General features: G+C 51.1%; 1 protein-coding gene across 10 annotated transcripts in view; it reads right to left on the bottom strand.

Annotated features, from left to right (window-relative positions):
* Nucleotides 1-4,167: 4,167 nt before the first annotated feature.
* LOC138651944 (surfactant protein C-like) overlaps nucleotides 4,168-23,464 on the bottom strand; it is a 139,723-nt gene continuing 120,426 nt past the window's right edge. For 2 of the 10 annotated variants that reach the window (XM_069742569.1, XM_069742570.1), the window contains exons 2-7: nucleotides 17,894-18,072; nucleotides 10,880-11,017; nucleotides 9,614-9,751; nucleotides 9,311-9,427; nucleotides 6,243-6,365; nucleotides 4,168-5,215 (exon numbers count right to left, since the gene is read on the bottom strand). In XM_069742569.1, the coding sequence (XP_069598670.1) occupies nucleotides 5,132-5,215; nucleotides 6,243-6,365; nucleotides 9,311-9,427; nucleotides 9,614-9,751; nucleotides 10,880-10,996 (579 nt within the window). In that variant the 5' untranslated portion in view covers nucleotides 10,997-11,017; nucleotides 17,894-18,072 and the 3' untranslated portion in view covers nucleotides 4,168-5,131. Of the gene's footprint in view, nucleotides 5,216-6,242; nucleotides 6,366-9,310; nucleotides 9,428-9,613; nucleotides 9,752-10,879; nucleotides 11,018-17,881; nucleotides 18,073-21,441; nucleotides 21,533-23,464 lie in introns of those variants that run through there. The other 8 variants (XM_069742568.1, XM_069742574.1, XM_069742571.1 and 5 more) reach the window with 8 other exon arrangements.

Below are 23,464 nucleotides of genomic sequence, written 5' to 3'. Positions count from 1 at the left end.
TACTATGTGGCTGGGCAATATACTATGTGACTGGGCAATATACTACGTGGCTGGGCAATATACTACGTGGCTGGGCAGTATACTACGTCGCTGTGCAATATACTACGTGGCTGGGCAATATACTACGTGGCTGGGCAATATACTATGTGACTGGGCAATATACTACGTGGCTGGGCAATATACTATGTGGCTGGGCAATATACTATGTGACTGGGCAATATACTACGTGGCTGGGCAATATACTACGTGACTGGGCAATATACTACGTCTCTGTCCAATATACTACGTGGCTGGGCAATATACTACGTCGCTGTGCAATATACTACGTGGCTGGGCAATATACTACGTAACTGGGCAATATACTACGTAACTGGGCAATATACTACGTGGCTCTGTGCAATATACTACGTCGCTGTCCAATATACTACGTGGACATGCATATTCTAGAAAACCCGATGCGTTAGAATCGGACCACCATCTAGTATATATATAAAGCAACTGATGATATACACACAACCATTTTAACAATATGTATCGGACATACCACAGGATGTATATAGACATGTATATATGGTTTTATATACTAAAACCATAAAGAAATATAGTATTATCACAGAATGTTTTTTGGGTCACCTAAATAAGTACGGTATAATAATCCTAATTTCCTAAATACAATATTATGAGGTACATATTTTTTTTTTTGAGAACAATAAATCCCATAAGATATATACAAACCACAAAATAACATATATATCATTCTCTAAAGCTCCCTAAGAACATCTGCATATAACAATGTGCGCACCCCACCAAATCTCATAAAGAATTACAACAAACATTAACAATATAAACAGAATTGTCCTCCACTGTAGAAATGCAACAGGATCCCAGATGTTGAACAACTCACAGGCCTCTAAACACGTACGAAATGACCTAAATCCGAACAATAAAAAAAGGATGCGGGAATACATCAATACACAACAACTAGCTGACTAAAGGAATGGTGTGAAGCTAATATTCTCATTCAACCCCAGGGGATGGTTGGTATTGAGGGTCTAAATCCAACATGTTTCCAACTGACCAAGGCGCTTTGATAAATTACAACGTCATGGTCCCGTTCGGTCCGCCCTTGTCTGACTCAGTGGTGCGCTGACTTCCGGATCACGTGGGGCCCCACGTGTTTCCGGCTTTCGGCTGCCCGACTGTGTGCGGTCTGGCGGATGCAACGCGATCCATGGCAGCATGACGCTGCATGTAACTTCAGGGCCTCAGCAATTTAAGCTATGTGCCCCGTCCTAGCCACACGCCCCTTGAGGAAGGTACTACTGCCGAAACGCGCGTCGGGGTGGGCTGGTGACTCCTGTAGATTGTTCCTTCATCAACAAGGTACTGTTTGTATATTATGATGTAATTCACTCAGATCATGGCATTGAATTGCTTGACTATTGCACCTTAACCCCATGGTAATACATATTTGTTCATGCATACTATGCATACTATGTTTTCTATATATTTGTATACCTTATATCCAGGGAGACACCTAACCTTGGGCAATTTTTGATGCTGGCTACATCATGTTACCTTCTTTTAGCCCCATGTGTCCGTTTGTTTCCATAATTTTTTTATAATATATGTTTAATAAAGGAGATGATGTTTATGGATTCTATGACTGCTTGGGTTTATTTATATGCTATAGTAGGTGGTTTGCAGTTGTCCAAATTATATCCATACTATGGTGGTGGATTATGGAAACAGGAACACATGGGCTACTTGCACAGTGAACAAGTCTGTATGATCATGTTCACACACCACCAAGAAACCTGAAGACACAAAAGAGAATAGTAAAACCAAAAACACTCAGTTTGAAAAAATGTTGCAGTAATCCGCAAGTGCTAGTAAAAGATGTAAATAACAGGGTATTTGGTTGATACGTTTTTTGCAAAAAATGTATACTAAGCTGCTCTACCAATCTTCACGGTATACCCTTATCAGAGCAGTCCTAACTAATGTATGCAATCCCTATCTGATGTATTTAAAAACCTGATCATCTGTATATAACCTGTGTGAACAGGGTTCAGAGAGGAAAAATCCATGTGTGCATACAGGGTAGAACAGCTTTTGTGCAGATAGCCCAAGAGGAGTGGTGGAACTCCCCAGTCTTGTAGACACAAGAGAACAATTATGGAAACAGGAACACATGGGCTACCTGCACAGTGAACAAGTCTGTATGATCATGTTCATACACCACCAAGAAACCTGAAGACACAAAAGAGAATAGTAAAACCAAAAACACTCAGTTTGAAAAAATGTTGCAGTAATCCGCAAGTGCTAGTAAAAGATGTAAAAAACAGGGTATTTGGTTGATACAAGACTGGGGAGTTCCACCACTCCTCTTGGGCTATCTGCACAAAAGCTGTTCTACCCTGTATGCACACATGGATTTTTCCTCTCTGAACCCTGTTCACACAGGTTATATACAGATGATCAGGTTTTTAAATACATCAGATAGGGATTGCATACATTAGTTAGGACTGCTCTGATAAGGGTATACCGTGAAGATTGGTAGAGCAGCTTAGTATACATTTTTTGCAAAAAACGTATCAACCAAATACCCTGTTTTTTACATCTTTTACTAGCACTTGCGGATTACTGCAACATTTTTTCAAACTGAGTGTTTTTGGTTTTACTATTCTCTTTTGTGTCTTATGGTGGTGGATTAGTATAATTAATGCAGCAAAGTTTTGTGATATATAGTTTCCACCACCTACAATGTCATCGGAATATGGTTGTATGTTACATTTTCTTACATAACAGTCCTGAAGTGGGAATAGAGGGGTGACACTGAACATCCTGAGTGCAGAAAGGGGGACAGCAGGTTGACCCCGGCCCCAGCAGGTTGACCCCGGCCCCAGCAGGTTGATCCCGACCCCAGCAGGTTGATCCCGACCCCAGCAGGTTGACCCCGGCCCCAGCAGGTTGACCCCGGCTCCAGCAGGTTGACCCCGGCCCCAGCAGGTTGACCCCGGCCCCAGCAGGTTGACCCCGGCCCCAGCAGGTTGATCCCGACCCCAGCAGGTTGACCCCGGCCCCAGCAGGTTGACCCCGGCCCCAGCAGGTTGACCCCGGCCCCAGCAGTTCTGTGTGTGATATGGCTCCTCTATGTGATTGTATCAAGTAGATTTGTTCCTCTGAGAAGAAATGGAGGACAGACCGTCCACTGCTAAAAGGTACAACTTTATTATAATATAAACAAGACACATACGAGATCAGAACCTGTTATCAGTAATTACATAAGAGATGTTGAATGATGAGGAGAAAAAAATGGCCATCACCGAAACGTGATAGAGACCAGTGCAGACCCAAATGTAATAGACAGTGGTGAAAAAGAACCGCACATGAATGCAATATCGCAATAATATCCCCCTGAGGAAGCAAACTTGTGTGTTTGTGAAACGTGCGTCGGGGTTCCCGTGCTGCTACTGCAATGGGTAAATGTTAATTTGATATTATTGCGATATTGCATTCATGTATGTGATGGTCATTTTTTTTCTCCTCCTCATTCAGCATCTATTATGTAATTACTCCTGACAGGTTCTGGTCTCGTATGTGTCTTGTTTATATTATAATAAAGTTATGCCTTTTAGGCCTTTTAGTAGTGGACTGTCTCGCCTTTTTTTTCTCATATCTATTTTAAGTCTGTACTACACCTAAAACTCTTGGGGATATTTGGCACACTGTTGCCTTACGTCTAAAATGCAATATTGGAGATTGTTTTGCCTATCAATCGCACATACAGTCAGCGACTATAGCTGGCTTTTCCTGGATGAAGCGACATGACGCCGTGTGTTACTGGTCAGAGGCGTCTGATAATCGAGTATTTCTTAGACTGACTGCAGCCAGAATCTGATCTATGGGGGATTTACTATCAGATTTACATCAGGCTCTAATATCAGCGTCATAAACATTTGCACAAAAAATTGCAACGTTTTGCACTTTGTTCTTCCTTTTTCAAAAGTAACAAGTGGGCGGGTTTTATCAGAAGAGGGCGGAGTGTAGAGTAGACCAACAGGTTTACGGCACTTTATGCCAGACACTGGCGTTAGCAATGGCGCAAACCTCATGGTGCGAGAAGCTGACGGAAAACACATGAAGGGAAGACGCCAAACGGAGCGCGGAGACGAGCATTTAATATAGCTAATAATTAGCCCTGATTCACTGAATAAAAGGACGCGACATATTGGGGGATCCTTCATTTATTTTCTTCATGTCTTATTATTTTGGGTTATTTTTACTTTTTAGACACATTGATGGAAGTCATGCGCCATCTTTAAGACGCTTTGAGCCAAGTTCACGTTTGCGCTCGGCCGGATCCTTTGTGATTCCCATTTTATCTTTATTTAGGATATTTGCAACTTTTTAAAAATGTTGCACAAAAATTCGCAGCTGTAAGCAAAAGAGGCTTCAAAATGTCTCCTTAGGATAAATTCTCCCGCTGTCCTTTAATCCACCGTCATGGGGTCTCTCAGGTTCTCCGCCTCCCCGCTAGCACACTGCACCGAAGCTGCAGCTTATTGATTGATATCTCAGCTGAAGATGTCCATCGTCTCCTGGGATCCGGCTTCTCCATCGCTTTCCACCAGGTCATTGCTGGAATCGTGTGCCCAGCGTCTGTCATCCCCCATAAGCCCTGGGAATTATGTATTGCTTGTGGCATTTCTGCCTCTCAGATCTCCACGTTCTGAGTAATTGTGGAGCGGCGTCTCTGAACCCTAAGAGAATATGCGCCCAACAGGCAGCGGAGGGGCCGGGGCTTAGGCCTTCCTCTTCACATGTACCTTGTGTGGGCCGGGGGGCTTTGGTCTAGAGGATCTGCTTGGATTAAGCAGCAGAAGGATAGAGCACCTCCAAGTATTGGCCCCTCCTGAGAAGATTCGGGCCCCTTCTTGGGGGATGTAATATGGCTGGTGCTGGCGCTGTTCACATGGTCCTGGGTGAAATGCTGCAAGGAGTTTACAGTCAGTAACGGGAAGTCTCCGGGCGTGGAGGAAGAATCCATCAGGGCCCCGTCCAAATGACGCAACCAGTCCAACGCCTCAGCCGACGCCCAAGATGCCGCCCTAGTAGAGAGAGACGATCAGGACTCGTAGGTGAACGCCACATCTATCCCGAAGACGCTGAACCTGAGCGTGATCTTCCAGCGCAGCCGCGGGGACTTGTTCTGGGAAGAATGAGAAGATTACAGAAATGTATACCTGGCAAAGTCCGACAACGATGCACACCCCACCCCCGACACCGAAACACACCCCACCCACAACCCCCGACACCGATGCACACCCCACCCACAACCCCAGACACTGACACACACCCCACTCACAACCCCCAACACCAATGCACACCCCACCCCAACACGGACGCACAACCCACCCACAACCCCCGACACCGACGCACAACCCACCCACAACCCTCGACACCGACGTACACCCCACCCACAACCCCAGACACCGACACACACCCCACCCACAACCCCCAACACCGATGCACACCCCACCCACAACCCCAGACACTGACACACACCCCACTCACAACCCCCAACACCAATGCACACCCCACCCCAACACGGACGCACAACCCACACACAACCCCTGACACCGACACACATCCCACCCCCGAAGCACACCGCACTTCCGACACCGACGCACACCCCACCCCGACACCGACGCACACCCCACCCACAACCCCAGACACCAACACACACCCCACTCACAACCCCCAACACCAATGCACACCCCACCCCAACACGGACGCACAACCCACCCACAACCGCCGACACCGACACACATCCCACCCCCGAAGCACACCGCACCTCCGACACCGACACACACCCCACCCCCGACACCGACGCACACCCCACCTACAACTCCCGACACCGACGCACAACCCACCCCAACACCGACGTACACCCAACCCAACCCCGACACCAGCTGCATCTTGCCCGTCAGAAATTCTATGTATTTTTGTGGATGTTTAGTGATAGTGAGAACTTTTCTCAGCCGCTTTCCCAACTTTTAAAAAACTTATGCAGTGGGAAAAAAATGTTGTAATAAGTTTTGGTTTGGAGCCTTTTACATCATAAATCTCCTGTACCGCAGCATAATGGTGAGAACAGTAATGGGCGCCACATCTATAGAGGACCAGCGCCAATTCTAGTCCTCTCTGCAGTAATGACGCAAGATGAGATAAGTCACCTGCGTGGCCCAGTGGATGGGGACATCGCTGCACAGGATGTTGATGGGGACACCCAGTGTGGTCCGGTCGGCTTCTTCTCCTTCCACCAGATCGTAGGATAAGTCACTGTCAGACGTGGCATTCTGTGGGAGCAAGAATGGTACAACATGATGGAGGGTGACTGCGGGTGGGGGTAACACTGACAGGGGTATGACCACAGATGGGAGTACGGCCATGGTCAGAGTATAACCACAGACAGGGGTATGACCACAGGTGATAGTACAACCATGGGCAGAGTATAATCACGGAGAGGGGTATGACCACAGGTGGGAGTACTGCCATGGGCGGAGTATAACCACGGACAGGGGTATGACCACAAATGGGAATACGGCCATGGGCAGAGTATAACCACGGACAGGGGTATGACCACAGATGGGAGTACGGCCAAGGGCGGAGTATAACCCCGGACAGGGGTATGACCACAAATGAGAATACGGCCATGGGCAGAGTATAACCACGGACAGGGGTATGACCACAGATGGGAGTTCGGCCAAGAGCGGAGTATAACCACGGACAGGGGTATGACCACAAATGGGAATACGGCCATGGGCAGAGTATAACCACGGACAGGGGTATGACCACAGATGGGAGTTCGGCCAAGAGCGGAGTATAACCACGGACAGGGGTATGACCACAAATGGGAATACGGCCATGGGCAGAGTATAACCCCGGACAGGGGTATGACCACAGATGGGAGAACGGCCAAGGGCGGAGTATAACCACGGACAGGGATATGACCATAAATGGGAATACGACCATGGTCAGAGTATAACCACAGACAGGGGTATGACCACAGGTGGGAGTACAACCATGGTCAGAGTATAACCACAGACAGGGGTATGACCACAGGTGGGAGTACGGCCATGGACAGAGTATAACCACGGACATGGGTATGACCACAGGTGGGAGTACGGCCATGGGCAGAGTATAACCACGGACAGGGGTATGACCACAGGTGGGAGTACGGCCATGGACAGAGTATAACCACGGACAGGGGTATGAATACAGGTGGGAGTACGGCCATGAGCAGAGTATAACCACGGACAGGGGTATGACCACAGGTGATAGTACAACCATGGTCAGAGTATAACCACGGACAGGGGTATGACCACAGGTGGGAGTACGACCATGGGCAGAGTATATCCACGGACAGGGGTATGACCACAGGTGGGAGTACGGCCATGGTCAGAGTATAACCACAGACAGGGGTATGACCACAGGTGATAGTACAACCATGGGCAGAGTATATCCACGGACAGGGGTATGACCACAGGTGGGAGTACGGCCATGGTCAGAGTATAACCACGGACAGGGGTATGACCACAGGTGATAGTACAACCATGGTCAGAGTATAACCACAGACAGGGGTATGACCACAGGTGGGAGTACGGCCATGGGCAGAGTATAACCACAGACAGGGGTATGAATACAGGTGGGAGTACGGCCATGGGCAGAGTATAACCACGGACAGGGGTATGACCACAGGTGATAGTACAACCATGGTCAGAGTATAACCACGGACAGGGGTATGACCACAGGTGGGAGTACGACCATGGGCAGAGTATATCCACGGACAGGGGTATGACCACAGGTGGGAGTACAACCATGGGCAGAGTATAACCACGGACAGGGGTATGACCACAGGTGGGAGTACGGCCATGGGCAGAGTATAACCACGGACAGGGGTATGACCACAGGTGAGGGTACGGCCATGGGCACAGTATAACCACGGACAGGGGTATGACCACAGGTGGGAGTACGGCCATGGGCAGAGTATAACCACAAACAGGGGTATGACCACAGGTGGGAGTACGGCCATGGGCAGAGTATAACCACAGACAGGGGTATGACCACAGGTGGGAGTACGGCCATGGACAGAGTATAACCACGGACAGAGGTATGACCACAGGTGGGAGTACGGCCATGGACAGAGTATAACCACAGACAGGGGTATGACCACAGGTGGGAGTACGGCCATGGGCAGAGTATAACTACGGACAGGGGTATGACCACAGGTGGGAGTACGGCCATGGTCAGAGTATAACCACGGACGGGGGTATGACCACAGGTGGGAGTACGGCCATGGGCAGAGTATAACCACAGACAGGGGTATGACCACAGGTGGGAGTACGGCCATGGGCAGAGTATAACCACAGACAGTGGTATGACCACAGGTGGGAGTACGGCCATGGGCAGAGTATAACTACGGACAGGGGTATGACCACAGGTGGGAGTACGGCCATGGTCAGAGTATAACCACAGACAGGGTTATGACCACAGGTGGGAGTACGGCCATGGGCAGAGTATAACCACGGACAGGGGTATGACCACAGGTGGGAGTACGGCCATGGGCAGAGTATAACTACGGACAGGGGTATGACCACAGGTGGGAGTACGGCCATGGGCAGAGTATAACCACAGACAGGGGTATGACCACAGGTGGGAGTACGGCCATGGGCAGAGTATAACCACAGACAGGGGTATGACCACAGGTGGGAGTACGGCCATGGGCAGAGTATAACCACAGACAGGGGTATGACCACAGGTGGGAGTACAACCATGGGCAGAGTATAACCACGGACAGGGGTATGACCACAGGTGGGAGTACGGCCATGGGCACAGTATAACCACGGACAGGGTTATGACCACAGGTGGGAGTACGGCCATGGGCACAGTATAACCACGGACAGGGGTATGACCACAGGTGGGAGTACGGCCATGGGCAGAGTATAACCACAGACAGGGGTATGACCACAGGTGGGAGTACGGCCATGGGCACAGTATAACCACGGACAGGGGTATGACCACAGGTGGGAGTACGGCCATGGGCAGAGTATAACCACAGACGGGTATGACCACAGGTGGGAGTACGGCCATGGGCAGAGTATAACCACAGACAGGGGTATGACCACAGGTGGGAGTACGGCCATGTGCGGAGTTTTTTCACGGACGGGGGTATGACTGAGCGGGGGGTATGACTGAGCGGAGGGTAAGGTGGGTGGGTGGGCGGGGAGGAGGCCATCATCACCTGTTCCTGGAAGTGTTTGATGACTCTCAGGACATCGCTCATGGATGGGATGCTCACGTCATTCATTTCCACCACGAAACATTTTGGGTTGTTTATTCTCCTGAAACCGATGATGTCCTGGAGGGAATAGAATGATGAGCAGCAGATACAGCGAGGGTCTCACCTAACCACACAGATCCGACACAGGGGTCTTACAATGTATCAGTCTGGGGTCCGGGCTTTTTACCTCTCACACTGCATTGGATACATTGAAACAAACCCTCAGCTGTTGGTTTTCAAGTGCAAAGATGTTCAATCACTCACATGATTGTAGTCGTACAGAACAGTGGAGGAGACGTTGTTAGAGTTCACATAAAACGCTGCCACATTCTCCTCGTCGTTCACCATCACCGTCTGCTGGATCTTCTCTCCATTCTTGGCTTCGAAGGCCATCTGCACCACCTGAAGGACAGAACAAGCAGTCCTATGTAACACCACAGATAACAGTGATAACTCTGAGTACAGGTAATGTAGATGTCACCTGCAGTCCTATGTAACACCACAGATAACAGTGATAACTCTCTGAGTACAGATAATGTAGTAGATGTCACCTGCAGTCCTATGTAACACCACAGATAACAGTGATAACTCTCTGAGTACAGATAGTGTAGTAGAGGTCACCTGCAGTCCTATGTAACACCACAGATAACAGTGATTTCTCTCTGAGTACAGATAATGTAGTAGATGTCACCTGCAGTCCTATGTAACACCACAGATAACACAGTGATAACTCTCTGAGTACAGATAGTGTAGTAGAGGTCACCTGCAGTCCTATGTAACACCACAGATAACAGTGATTTCTCTCTGAGTACAGATAATGTAGTAGATGTCACCTGCAGTCCTATGTAACAACACAGATAACACAGTGATAACTCTCTGAGTACAGATAGTGTAGTAGATGTCACCTGCAGTCCTATGTAACACCACAGATAACACAGTGATAACTCTCTGAGTACAGATAGTGTAGTAGAGGTCACCTGCAGTCCTATGTAACACCACAGATAACAGTGATTTCTCTCTGACTACAGATAATGTAGTAGATGTCACCTGCAGTCCTATGTAACAACACAGATAACAGTGATTTCTCTCTGAGTACAGATAGTGTAGTAGATGTCACCTGCAGTCCTATGTAACAACACAGATAACAGTGATTTCTCTCTGAGTACAGATAGTGTAGTAGAGGTCACCTGCAGTCCTATGTAACACCACAGATAACACAGTGATAACTCTCTGAGTACAGATAGTGTAGTAGATGTCACCTGCAGTCCTATGTAACAACACAGATAACACAGTGATAACTCTCTGAGTACAGATAGTGTAGTAGATGTCACCTGCAGTCCTATGTAACACCACAGATAACACAGTGATAACTCTCTGAGTACAGATAGTGTAGTAGATGTCACCTGCAGTCCTATGTAACACCACAGATAAGACAGTGATAACTCTCTGAGTACAGATAATGTAGTAGAGGTCACCTGCAGTCCTATGTAACCTGTGTTGAAGATCCTGGATCCAGTCTCTTGCACTCACCTCCTCAATATGCTTCTGTGTCATGTAGACTCCAATCAGTGTCGCCCCCACTACGATTATTGCCAGTAAAATGAGGACTGCGATGGCCCAGGCCCAGGTCTTCTTTCCTTCCGTCATTTTGGGAACTGAGAATCAAGTCTGGAGAAATTTAATATAACAATTAATAATAATAATAATTATAATTATTATTATTCTGTAAAATCTGCAACAATAACAGAAATAAAAGTTGCACTGAGGGTATAAACACAGGATGATGTTTGGCCACGTGAGGCCCACACAGGAGCCACCATCATAATCAGTCATTAACAGCTAATTAGTGACAGTGATGGCGGTTTCTGCAGGTGGGGTGTTATGTGGTGCAGCATCGGGTACAGTTGTAATAACAGTAATTATCGCTGTGGTGTTTCATTTTGTAGATAATTATTTCTTACAAATGAGTTTTATATAAATATTAATTAGCGGAAACAGTGAAGAAAACTGACAGCTGAATGTGTATCAGGACCCCAGGTCACGTGTCCAGAGCATTAGTGCAGCCGGGCCCCGGGAGGTCAGGGGCCACAGGAGGTCAGGGGCCACAGGAGGTCAGGGGCCCCAGGAGGTCAGGGGCCACAGGAGGTCAGGGGCCCTGGGAGGTCAGGGGCCCTGGGAGGTCAGGGGCCACAGGAGGGCAGGGGCCCCGGGAGGTCAGGAGCCACAGGAGGTCAGGGGCCCTGGGAGGTCAGGGGCCACAGGAGGTGAGGGGCCCCGGGAGGTCAGGGGCCACAGGAGGGCAGGGGCCCCGGGAGGTCAGGGGCCCCGGGAGGTCAGGGGCCCCGGGAGGTCAGGGGCCCCGGGAGGTCAGGGGCCACAGGAGGTCAGGGGCCCCGGGAGGTCAGGGGCCACGGGAGGTCAGGGGCCACAGGAGGTCAGGGGCCCCGGGAGGTCAGGGGCCACAGGAGGTCAGGGGCCCCGGGAGGTCAGGGGCCACAGGAGGTCAGGGGCCCCGGGAGGTCAGGGGCCACAGGCACAGCAGCTCCTATCACTGGCACATAAGGGACTGCAGGATGAGGAGTGGTTGTCCTGCAGGGGCCCCAGATACTGTTCCTGCACAGGGGCCTCTTCTGCCTGAATCTGCCCACAGGACCAGGTACCACCGCAGACCCCATGGCTGCACCTCATCACTGTGTGAACAGTGGGGGTCGGACGTTAGAGACCCCCATCATCCTGCAGCTGGCTGTGACCTCCTCTGTGTCTATAGGAGGACAACAAAGCTCAGACCCCTAAAACCTGACATTTATGGACTGTGCACTTCTATGTATGGACGGCTGCTAATAATTAATGACAGAAGGTTACATTGTGGCCCATAATCACCGCATTGATCACCGCCGTCCTCGCCTTTATTCTGTGATTATGCAGCTGGGGCCATTAGCGGATTATTCTGTGCAGATCGCTTCCTCCTGGATCGCTGCAGCGATTTACTGGGCCGGTCGTGTCTCACCTAAATAATTAGCTTCATCATCGAGTCACGGAAAGTTCTGCTCCTTCCTAATCTGCGCTGTGCTTCACATCCTCAACAAGAGAATGGACACATCCGCCATTAGTGGGGTCTAGCCCTTACTTCTATGGAAGAGCTGTCAGTTTGGGGCGCAGGGCTCTAATCTGGGAGGTCCTAATAATAATAACTAACACTGATCTACAAAGCCATCCATAACCTGTCCCCATAACTAATCTCCCAATATCTTCCATCACTTGATCTTCGATCACCCTAAGACCACTTTCTCTCCTCCACACTTATTCGTTCCTCACACAATTGCCTCCAAGATCTCCCAAATTTCCCCCATCCTCTGGAATTCCACGCCTCAACACGTCCAAATATCCACCACCCTCGGATCCTTCAGACGGAACCTGAAAACCCATCTCTTCAGGAAAGCCTACAGCCTGCAATAACCATTCTACCGTCTCACTTACCGCCAGAGCTGCCGCCTCACCTACCGCCAGAGCTGCCGCCTCACCTACCACCAGAGCTGCCACCTCACCTACCGCCAGAGCTGCCACCTCACCTACCGCCAGAGCTGCCGCCTCACCTACCGCCAGAGCTGTCGCCTCACCTACCACCAGAGCTGCCGCCTCACCTACCGCTAGAGCTGCCGCCTCACCTACCGTCAGAGCTGCCGCCTCACCAACCGCCAGAGCTGCCGCCTCACCTACCGCCAGAGCTGCCGCCTCACCTACCGCCAGAGCTGCCGCCTCACCAACCGCCAGAGCTGCCGCCTCACCTACCGCTAGAGCTGCCGCCTCACCTACCGTCAGAGCTGCCACCTCACCAACCGCCAGAGCTGCTGCCTCACCTACCGCCAGAGCTGCCGCCTCACCAACCGCCAGAGCTGCCGCCTCACCTACGACCAGAGCTGCCCCCTCACCTACCGCCAGAGCTGCCACCTCACCTACCGCCAGAGCTGCCGCCTCACCTACCACCAGAGCTGCCGCCTCACCAACCGCCAGAGCTGCCGCCTCACCAACCGCCAGAGCTGCCGCCTCACCAACCGCCAGAGCTGCCGCCTCACCAACCGCCAGAGCTGCCGCCTCACCAACCGCCAGAGCTGCCGCCTCACCTACCGCCAGAGCTGCCACCTCACCTACCGCCAGAGCTGCCACCTCACCTACCACCAGAGCTGCCGCCTCACCTACCGCCAGAGCTGCCGCCTCACCTACCCCCAGAGCTGCCGCCTCACCAACCGTCAGAGTTGCCGCCTCACCTACCGCCATAGCTGCTGCCTCACCAACCGCCAGAGCTGCCGCCTCACCTACCGCCAGAGCTGCCGCCTCACCGCCAGAGCTGTCGCCTCACCTACCGCCAGAGCTGCCGGCTTACCTACCGCCAGAGCTGCCGCCTCACCAACCGCCAGAGCTGCTGCCTCACCTACCGCCAGAGCTGCCGCCTCACCTACCGCCAGAGCTGCCGCCTCACCAACCGCCAGAGCTGCCACCTCACCATCCGCCAGAGCTGCCGCCTCACCAACCGCCAGAGCTGCCGCCTCACCTACCACCAGAGCTGCCCCCTCACCTACCACCAGAGCTGCCACCTCACCTACCGCCTAAACTTTCGCTCACTTTCACCTTAGTGCAGAGAATCCAGAAACCATCCAGTTTGGGCGAAGTGGATACACCTTCAATCACGCATAGACGCAGCAGAAGAGACAGAGAACCCGCACCTGGGACTGCGCCACAAACCAAATGGCCACGGATCTCTGCGCCATTGCTTCATCTCAGCAGGTGAATGGGGTCATACTGGGATCTGCAGGGCGCCACAACCACAATGACACAAGCCACTTAAAGTTGTACCTGTTGGAGTTTTGGAGACTTCTCTTGGTGATGGTACCTGGTGGACCTATGTGAACACATTCACCTTCACTGTGTTGCTCTGTAACATAAAGTTCTATGGCCACACAACCTGCGAATCGGCCAAAGCCACCATGTAGACCATGTATTGTAGACCATGTATTGTAGATAGTGATGAGCGAGTGTACTCGTTATTCGGGTTTTCCCGAGCATGCTCGCATGATCTCCGAGTATTTGGATGTGCTGGGAGATTTCGTTTTCGTTGCCGCAGCTGCATGAATTGCGACTGCTAGACAGACTGAATACATGTGGGGGTTACCTGTTTGTTAGGGAATTCCCACATGTATTCAGCCTGTTTAGCAGCCACAAATCATGCAGCTGAGGCGATGAAAACTAAATCTCCGAGCACTCACAAATAATCAGAGATCACCCGAGCATGCTCGGGAAATCTTGAGTAATGAGTATACTCGCTCATCACTAATTGTAGACCATGTAGACCATGTATTGTAGACCATGTATTGTAGACCATGTATAGTGGACCATGTATTGTGGACCATGTAAACCAAGTACTGTAGGCCATATATTGTAGACCATGTATTGTGGACCATGTAAACCAAGTACTGTAGGCCATGTATTGTAGACCATGTATTGTCGATCTTGTAGACCAGTGTTCCCCAACTCCAGTCCTCAAGGCCCACCAACAGATCATGTTTTCATGATTTCCTTTGTATTGTACATGTGATGCAATTATCACATGTACAATACTAAGAAAATTCTGAAACACGACCTATTGGTGGGCCTTGAGGACTGGAGTTGGGGAACACTGTTGTAGACCATATGTTGTAGACCATGTGTTCTTGGCTATGTATTCTAAACTATGTATTGTGGACAATATAGACCATGTGTTGTAGACCATGTATTTTAGACCATGTATTTTAGACCATGTATTTTAGACCATGTATTCTTGACCATGTATCGTGGACCATGTATTGTGGACCATGTAGACCATGTATTGTAGATCATGTGTTGTAGACCATGTATTGTGGACCTTGTAGACCATGTATTGTAGTTCATGTATTTTGGACCTTGTAGACCATGTGTTGTGGACCATGTGTTGTGGACCATGTGTTGTGGACCATGCAAACCAGGGGTGGGGAATCTTTTTTTCTGCCAAGGGCCATTTATATTTCTACCATCCTTCAGGGGCCGTACAAACTCCACCCACAAAGTCCATCCTGACTCTGGCACTGGTTTCAACACGTAATCTTTCATTGAATGCCCTTCAGTAGTGAATACTGCGTGTGTGCCAACAGAGCAAGAAGAAATTAATGAGCTGGTGGCAATCAAAATACAGCTCCTCTCCTCACAGCACAATGAGTAGGATGCTACAGCTCCTCTCCTCACAGAACAATGGTAAGAAGCTGCAGCTCGTCTCCTCACAGAACAATGGTAGGATGCTACAGCTCCTCTCCTCACAGCACAGTGATAGGATGCTACAGCTCCTCTCCTCACAGCACAGTGATAGGATGCTACAGCTCCTCTCCTCACAGAACAATGGTAGGATGCTACAGCTCCTCTCCTCACAGAACAATGGTAGGATGCTACAGCTCGTCTCCTCACAGAACAATGGTAGGATGCTGCAGCTCCTCTCCTCACAGAACAATGATAGGATGCTATAGCTCCTCTCCTCACAGCACAGTGATAGGAAGCTGCAGCTCCTCTCCTCACAGAACAATGGTAGGATGCTACAGCTCCTCTCCTCACAGAACAATGGTAGGATGCTACAGCTCCTCTCCTCACAGAACAATGATAGGATGCTACAGCTCCTCTCCTCACAGAACAATGGTAGGATGCTACAGCTCCTCACCTCACAGCACAGTGATAGGATGCTACAGCTCCTCTCCTCACAGGACAATGGTAGGAAGCTGCAGCTCCTCTCCTCACAGAACAATGATAGGATGCTACAGCTCCTCTCCTCACAGCACAATGGTAGGATGCTACAGCTCCTCTCCTCACAGCACAATGATAGGAAGCTGCAGCTCCTCTCCTCACAGCACAATGGTAGGATGCTACAGCTCGTCTCCTCACAGGACAATGGTAGGATGCTATAGCTCCTCTCCTCACAGCACAATGATAGGAAGCTGCAGCTCCTCTCCTCACAGCACAATGGTAGGAAGCTGCAGCTCCTCTCCTCACAGAACAATGGTAGGATGCTACAGCTCCTCTCCTCACAGAACAATGGTAAGAAGCTACAGCTCGTCTCCTCACAGAACAATGGTAGGATGCTACAGCTCGTCTCCTCACAGAACAATGGTAGGATGCTACAGCTCCTCTCCTCACAGAACAATGGTAGGATGCTACAGCTCGTCTCCTCACAGAACAATGGTAGGATGCTACAGCTCGTCTCCTCACAGAACAATGGTAGGATGCTACAGCTCCTCTCCTCACAGCACAATGGTAGGATGCTGCAGCTCCTCTCCTCACAGCACAGTGATAGGAAGCTACAGCTCGTCTCCTCACAGAACAATGGTAAGAAGCTACAGCTCGTCTCCTCACAGAACAATGGTAGGATGCTACAGCTCGTCTCCTCACAGAACAATGATATGATGCTACAGCTCCTCTCCTCACAGCACAGTGATAGGAAGCTACAGCTCCTCTCCTCACAGAACAATGGTAAGAAGCTGCAGCTCCTGTTCTCACAGCACAGTGATAGGATGCTACAGCTCGTCTCCTCACAGCACAATGGTAAGAAGCTACAGCTCCTCTCCTCACAGAACAATGATATGATGCTACAGCTCCTCTCCTCACAGCACAGTGATAGGATGCTACAGCTCCTCTCCTCACAGAACAATGATATGATGCTACAGCTCCTCTCCTCACAGCACAATGGTAAGAAGCTGCAGCTCCTCTCCTCACAGCACAGTGGTAAGATGCTGCAGCTCCTCTCCTCACAGAACAATGGTAAGATGCTGCAGCTCCTCTCCTCACAGCACAGTGATAGGATGCTACAGCTCCTCTCCTCACAGCACAGTGATAAGATGCTGCAGCTCCTCTCCTCACAGAACAATGGTAAGATGCTACAGCTCCTCTCCTCACAGCACAGTGCACAGCTCCTTTATCCTTGTGTGGGCACCTGGTTCTGGATCACCCTCCTATATGTATGGTGAGAACATACAGGGAACAGGCGGCTACACTGGGACAGGTCAGAGGTGTCATTAATAAGGTGGAATAATTCTGCCAGACATCATCTCTGCTCCAAGGATTCCTGGTGATGTTATAAAGACTCAGCACATCGTCACATTTACAAGATGCCCATCCACCTAATATATACAGAGAGGAAGGAAGGAAAGAAGGGAGGAAGGAAAGAAGGGAGGAAGGAAAGAAAGGAGGAAGGAAAGAAAGGAGGAAGGGAGGAAGGAAGGAAAAAACAAAAGGAAAGGAAAAGCAAAGAAGTAAGCAAGAAGGAAAATGAAAGAGAAGGAAAACTTTAGGTGGATAGGAAAAGCAATACATTTTTTATAGATGGATAAATAAGAAATAGTAAATTAACAGAATATAAATTATATGGTTTAATGGGGAACAAAATCTGCAACTGTAAATATCTAACCTTATCCAATAAAGCCAAAAAAATGGGAAGTCAAATCCCAACTGCCTAATTTTTTTGGATTAACATAATAGACCGACCTTAGATATTACCTTCATGTGATGCTCCTCTGCGGTATAATGCCACTCAGCAGTGTCCTCCTCCTTATATATGGCGTGCTGTGCGGAGAATGACACATTTAGGGTGGAGGTACGGAACACCCTAATGAATGCACTAGTAAAAATATCCCAGGTGACAATATCTCTCTGACCTTGGAGCAGCGCCAGACCTGCTGAGAAGGTGACAAAGTGGAGAACGGCAGGCGGAGAGTTAAATGGGGTTTAACCATTGCATACTTTTATCAACCATGTAAAGAAGACACTTCCCAGAATGCAAATCACCAGAGCAAGATCTGTGTAGACACTGAACAAGAAGGGAAATCTTGTAAGTTTACACCTGAAGCCTGCAGAATACTGAGTGCAGCTCTGGAGTATAATACAGGATGTAACTCAGGATCAGTAATGTAATGTATGTACACAGTGACTGCACCAGCAGAATAGTGAGTGCAGCTCTGGAGTATAATACAGGGGGTAACTCAGGATCAGTAATGTAATGTATGTACACAGTGACTGCACCAGCAGAATAGTGAGTGCAGCTCTGGAGTATAATACAGGATGTAACTCAGGATCAGTAATGTAATGTATGTACACAGTGACTGCACCAGCAGAATACTGAGTGCAGCTCTGGAGTATAATACAGGATGTAACTCAGGATCAGTAATGTAATGTATGTACACAGTGACTGCACCAGCAGAATAGTGAGTGCAGCTCTGGAGTATAATACAGGATGTAACTCAGGATCAGTAATGTAATGTATGTACACAGTGACTGCACCAGCAGAATAGTGAGTACAGCTCTGGAGTATAATACAGGATGTAACTCAGGATCAGTAATGTAATGTATGTACACAGTGACTGCACCAGCAGAATAGTGAGTACAGCTCTGGAGTATAATACAGGATGTAACTCAGGATCAGTAATGTAATGTATGTACACAGTGACTGCACCAGCAGAATAGTGAGTGCAGCTCTGGAGTATAATACAGGATGTAACTCAGGATCAGTAATGTAATGTATGTACACAGTGACTGCACCAGCAGAATAGTGAGTGCAGCTCTGGGGTATAATACAGGATGTAACTCAGGATCAGTAATGTAATGTATGTACACAGTGACTGCACCAGCAGAATAGTGAGTGCAGCTCTGGAGTATAATACAGGATGTAACTCAGGATCAGTAATGTAATGTATGTACACAGTGACTGCACCAGCAGAATAGTGAGTGCAGCTCTGGAGTATAATACAGGATGTAACTCAGGATCAGTAATGTAATGTATGTACACAGTGACTGCACCAGCAGAATAGTGAGTGCAGCTCTGGGGTATAATACAGGATGTAACTCAGGATCAGTAATGTAATGTATGTACACAGTGACTGCACCAGCAGAATAGTGAGTGCAGCTCTGGAGTATAATACAGGAGGTAACTCAGGATCAGTAATGTAATGTATGTACACAGTGACTGCACCAGCAGAATAGTGAGTGCAGCTCTGGAGTATAATACAGGATGTAACTCAGGATCAGTAATGTAATGTATGTACACAGTGACTGCACCAGCAGAATAGTGAGTGCAGCTCTGGGGTATAATACAGGATGTAACTCAGGATCAGTAATGTAATGTATGTACACAGTGACTGCACCAGCAGAATAGTGAGTGCAGCTCTGGAGTGTCATACAGGAAGAGGCGGAGCCTGTTTGCCGTGTGGTCTGTGTGCTGCCTAGAGAGAGCTCCTGGGAAGGGAGGTAAAGTTTTCCATCCAGGACTTTTTGTCTGCCCCCTTCCCAGGAAAGAAGGCTCATTTTGGGACTGGCCTCCGGGGCTGGGCCCCCGGCTCCCACCTCCCTGTCCAAGTCGGCGGGGGGTGGGAGGACTCCAACTCCGGCTAGGGTCACAAGATCTGGCCAAGGATCCAACATGAAGACCCGGAGGACCCCTGAGGCCGCGGCGGCTCCTTCCCCCGGAGGTAGGCCTAGTACGAGCAGGGGTGCTGCAGCGGTGCCTCTTGGTTGGGGCACCAAGGCGGCTAGAGAATCCGCCCTGGGCTATGGTTCCCGCGTCCATGCGCACCTCTGCGAGTATGAGGACGCCTCAAGGAAACTAAAATCCCTCTGGGGGGAGTTGAGGGTAGCTAAGGAGAGGTCTGACAGGGCCTCCGGTAATAAGAAGGCCGAGCTATCCGCCGCGGTCAAGAAGATCAAAAAATCCATACAAGACCTGGAAAGCCGGAGATGTGAGATCCTGGATGGCAGCGGGCCCTTCCGTGAAAAGCTGGAGAACGATGACCGGTTCAGAGCCATGGCCGGTGGGGCTCTGGAGGGGTCACGGAGCTCTGGCCAGATGGTGGAGGAGGTGGTGGAGGAGGATGATGAGGAAGAGGAATGCGAGGAGGAGGTCGTGCCCTACCCACCATCTGGTGGCCTGGTAAGAGATCTCCAGGCGTCGCATAGCGGGATAGCCCCCGAGCAGGTGGCTCTCCCGTCAGATTCTGGCCCTTCGGGGGACAGCGGGAGCGAGGGGGAGGATGAGGATGGTGGTAGTAGCAGTGAGGGGGGCTGCCTCGTCATGCAGCAGATCCGGCAGATCGAGTCCCCGGTCCGTTTTAACCAGCTGAGGTTCGGGGATGAGATCTGCGAGGACGAGGCAACCAGGAGGGGGATGAAGAGAAAGGCTAAGAAGAGGAATAAGCAGAAAACATCAACTGTGCAGAAATTCGTGTATGTCCCCCTCTCTGGGGCCCCCCGGTCCCGCTGTGCGGCACCCGCTACCCACCCCGGCTCGGCCTCTGTTGTGGGTCCGCAGCGAGGGAGCGGGGAGATTACAGGCCATGACACGCAGGGCGCTGCCTCTGTTTGTGGTAATGGAGGGGGTAGTGATGTGTCTGATATGGAGCATGATGTGGAGGGTGGCCCAGTGGTGGGCAGGAGAGTGACAGCCGGGACCGCATCTCCGGCGGTGAGCGCTGGGGTGTCCGGGTCCCCCACTTACGGATCCGTTAAAGCTGGATCGCTTCTGGGGACCCAGGCACCTAGTAAAGTAAAGGGTGAGGGGCCTGCGGCTCCAGCAGAGCAGGCTCATAAAAAGAAAGTGGTGGAAGCTCCCCTGGCGGGGTCTGCGGAGAAGTCGGGGTCTCCTGCATTGGGGGCACCGCCGCTGGTGGATGCTGAGGGGGAGTGGCCTAGCCTGGGGCCATCCGCTGGAGTTGCTGTGGCCAGGCTGTTTGTGGCCCAGGGTGTGGTGGTGGGGGGTGCTGTGCCTCGGGGGACTGGTACCACTGGGGGGATTCCTGGGGGTGGATCCAGCTCTGGATCGGCTCTGGGGGTCCCGCTGCGGCCGGTCTCAGGGGGCGTGGCCTCCTCGGCACCCGCTGCCCATGTAGGAGCAGCTTTGGATAGCTGTGCTGTGCAGCTGAAGGCTGGGGGCGTGGCTTCCCAAGCCAAAGAAAAAAAAATGGTTTTAGCTGCGGTCAGCAATGGTGCAGGAACTGCAGCTGCAGCAGATAGCAGCAAGGGCGCCTGCCTGGCGGGGTCCCCTGTGTCGGGGGGCTTACCTGCGGTGGGGGCTCTGGCCACAAGGCAGGATGGAGCTGGAGGCGGGTCTGCTCCTGACTTCCTACCTGCCAGTGAGGGAGGAAGCTCTGTGCCTGCTGTGGTGGAAAGTCAGACAGTGCTGCTTAAAACCAATGGCAGCAGGACTCTTAAAGGGACAGCAGCGCTGTGTGTTCCAAACCCCCCAGCAGGGAAGATGCCACCAGTAGGTGGCGGTAGCAGTGGGAAAACAAAACCTGGAAATACCCAAAAGGTGAGGCAAAATAATACTGACCCCAGTGTGCATGTGAGTGAGAGTGCGGTGACTGATGGAGTGGATGAGGAGGGTGTGGGTATGGAAGTGTCTGTGGTTGAGGATGCGAGTGGTAGTGCGTCTGAGGTGGCAAGTGTGAATATCGTGGCAAGTGTGAGTACGGTGTCTGATGGTAGTGGGAGAAGGGGGGAGGGGGCCGGTCCATCTGCCCCCCCCCCGGCCACAGGTCCTCTGAGTTATTCGGGGGTGGTGGCTGGAGCCTCGGCGTCTAGTCAAGGGGTTTCCTCGCTTCTGGACCTCAGGGATAGCGTCTTGCGGCACCGTTTCCTGGAGGCCCTCAGAAAGGGAGAACGGACGATCGAAGTAGAGGGAAGAGTGGTGGACTTGGCCTTTTGGCTGGATAGACACGGCCTGGCTGCCTTCCAAGATAAAAGGGAAGGGGAAACGGTTTGGTCCCTCCCGACAGCTGGGCAGGGGGTGGCCAGGCGGAATGTGGTCCGTCTTCGGTGGAGGGGCAGTGAAGCGTGCCCGCCAACAGCGAGGGTTGTGGAGCTCCTTCTGAAGATGGACTTCAGGGCAACGGACATCTTTGCCCTGATTCATCTGTTTGGCACCTCCTTCTTCGATGTCAGTTTTGTTCGGCCGGAGGGCTTGGAGCTTTTCTGGTCGAATTTTGAACTGGCAAAGGGGGAGCCCGGCTGGCGAGACTTTGCCGTGCAGGCGGTGTCTCGTCAAAATAGTGTAAAGAGGGTGACCGTTCTGACAGGTAACGAGTCACTCTCTGGGGTCGACATAATGACGTGGCTTTCCCGTTATGGGGAAGTCACCGAGGTCCCTAAGAAAAATAGGGACGAGTTTGGCATTTGGTCAGGGGGCTGGACCTTCATGGTAAAGTTGAAGGTTTCAGGAGGTACGGTCACCCACATCCCCTCCTCAGCATTTCTGGGGAGGGACAGAATCCAGATCTTCTACCAGGGGCAACCGAAGGTCTGCCACAGGTGCGGTGATCCCCGCCACTTCAGCGCAGGCTGCAAGGTGCAGAAATGTGCCTTGTGTGGCGGGGTAGGCCATCTTGCCGCAGCCTGTGGTGACATTAGGTGTCACCTGTGTGGTGACCTAGGTCACCCGTATAGCCGCTGCCCCCGTTCCTTTTCCAGCACCATCTCTGGCCCGGCAGGGGGGAGCCCCGGGGGGGTCCCTGGTGGTGGAACTTCTGCTGGGGCTGAGGGTGGAGGCGTGGGGGGAGCTGAGGGGTCAGTGAGGAAAGGCGAGGCTGGTACATCTGCCCACCAGTGGCAACAGGTGAGGCGCCGTAAGGGCAGGGGGCAGGATAAGCCTCAGGCAACTGGGGTGATGACTGCCCCCAGCCTGGACGCGGCAGCCGAAGCCTCTGAGGCCCTGGGGGAGAAGGCGGTGAGCGAGGAGATCCGGAGGATGGAGAGGGAGGAGTTGGCTGCTTCTGATAACTCTTCCCAGTATGAAAGTCTGGATGAAGAGGTGGTGGAGCAGCCTAAAAAAACGGGTGACAATCGTACCGGTAAGAGTCGGAAGAAGAAGAAGAACAAGGCTAAAAAATCTAAGCCCCCCCCCCTGGCCACTGGGGTGCCTACGGAAGGGCTCGCCGACTCCCCTCTGGTCCCCCTCTCCAACCGGTTCCAAGCCCTCGATGACTCTGCTGTGTCGGAGGTCGGGGGTGAGGGGCTGGACGCAACATCTGGGGTGCCTTTGGGGAGTGGTGAGGTCTGTCCTCCGGGGGATTCACACTCCTCTGG

The sequence above is a fragment of the Ranitomeya imitator genome, chromosome 10, assembly GCF_032444005.1.
Source record: "Ranitomeya imitator isolate aRanImi1 chromosome 10, aRanImi1.pri, whole genome shotgun sequence".
Classification (NCBI taxonomy): Eukaryota; Metazoa; Chordata; class Amphibia; order Anura; family Dendrobatidae; genus Ranitomeya; species Ranitomeya imitator.
The sequence above is the reverse complement of the archived record's forward strand: the minus strand, read 5'-3'. Positions and strand labels throughout refer to the sequence as shown.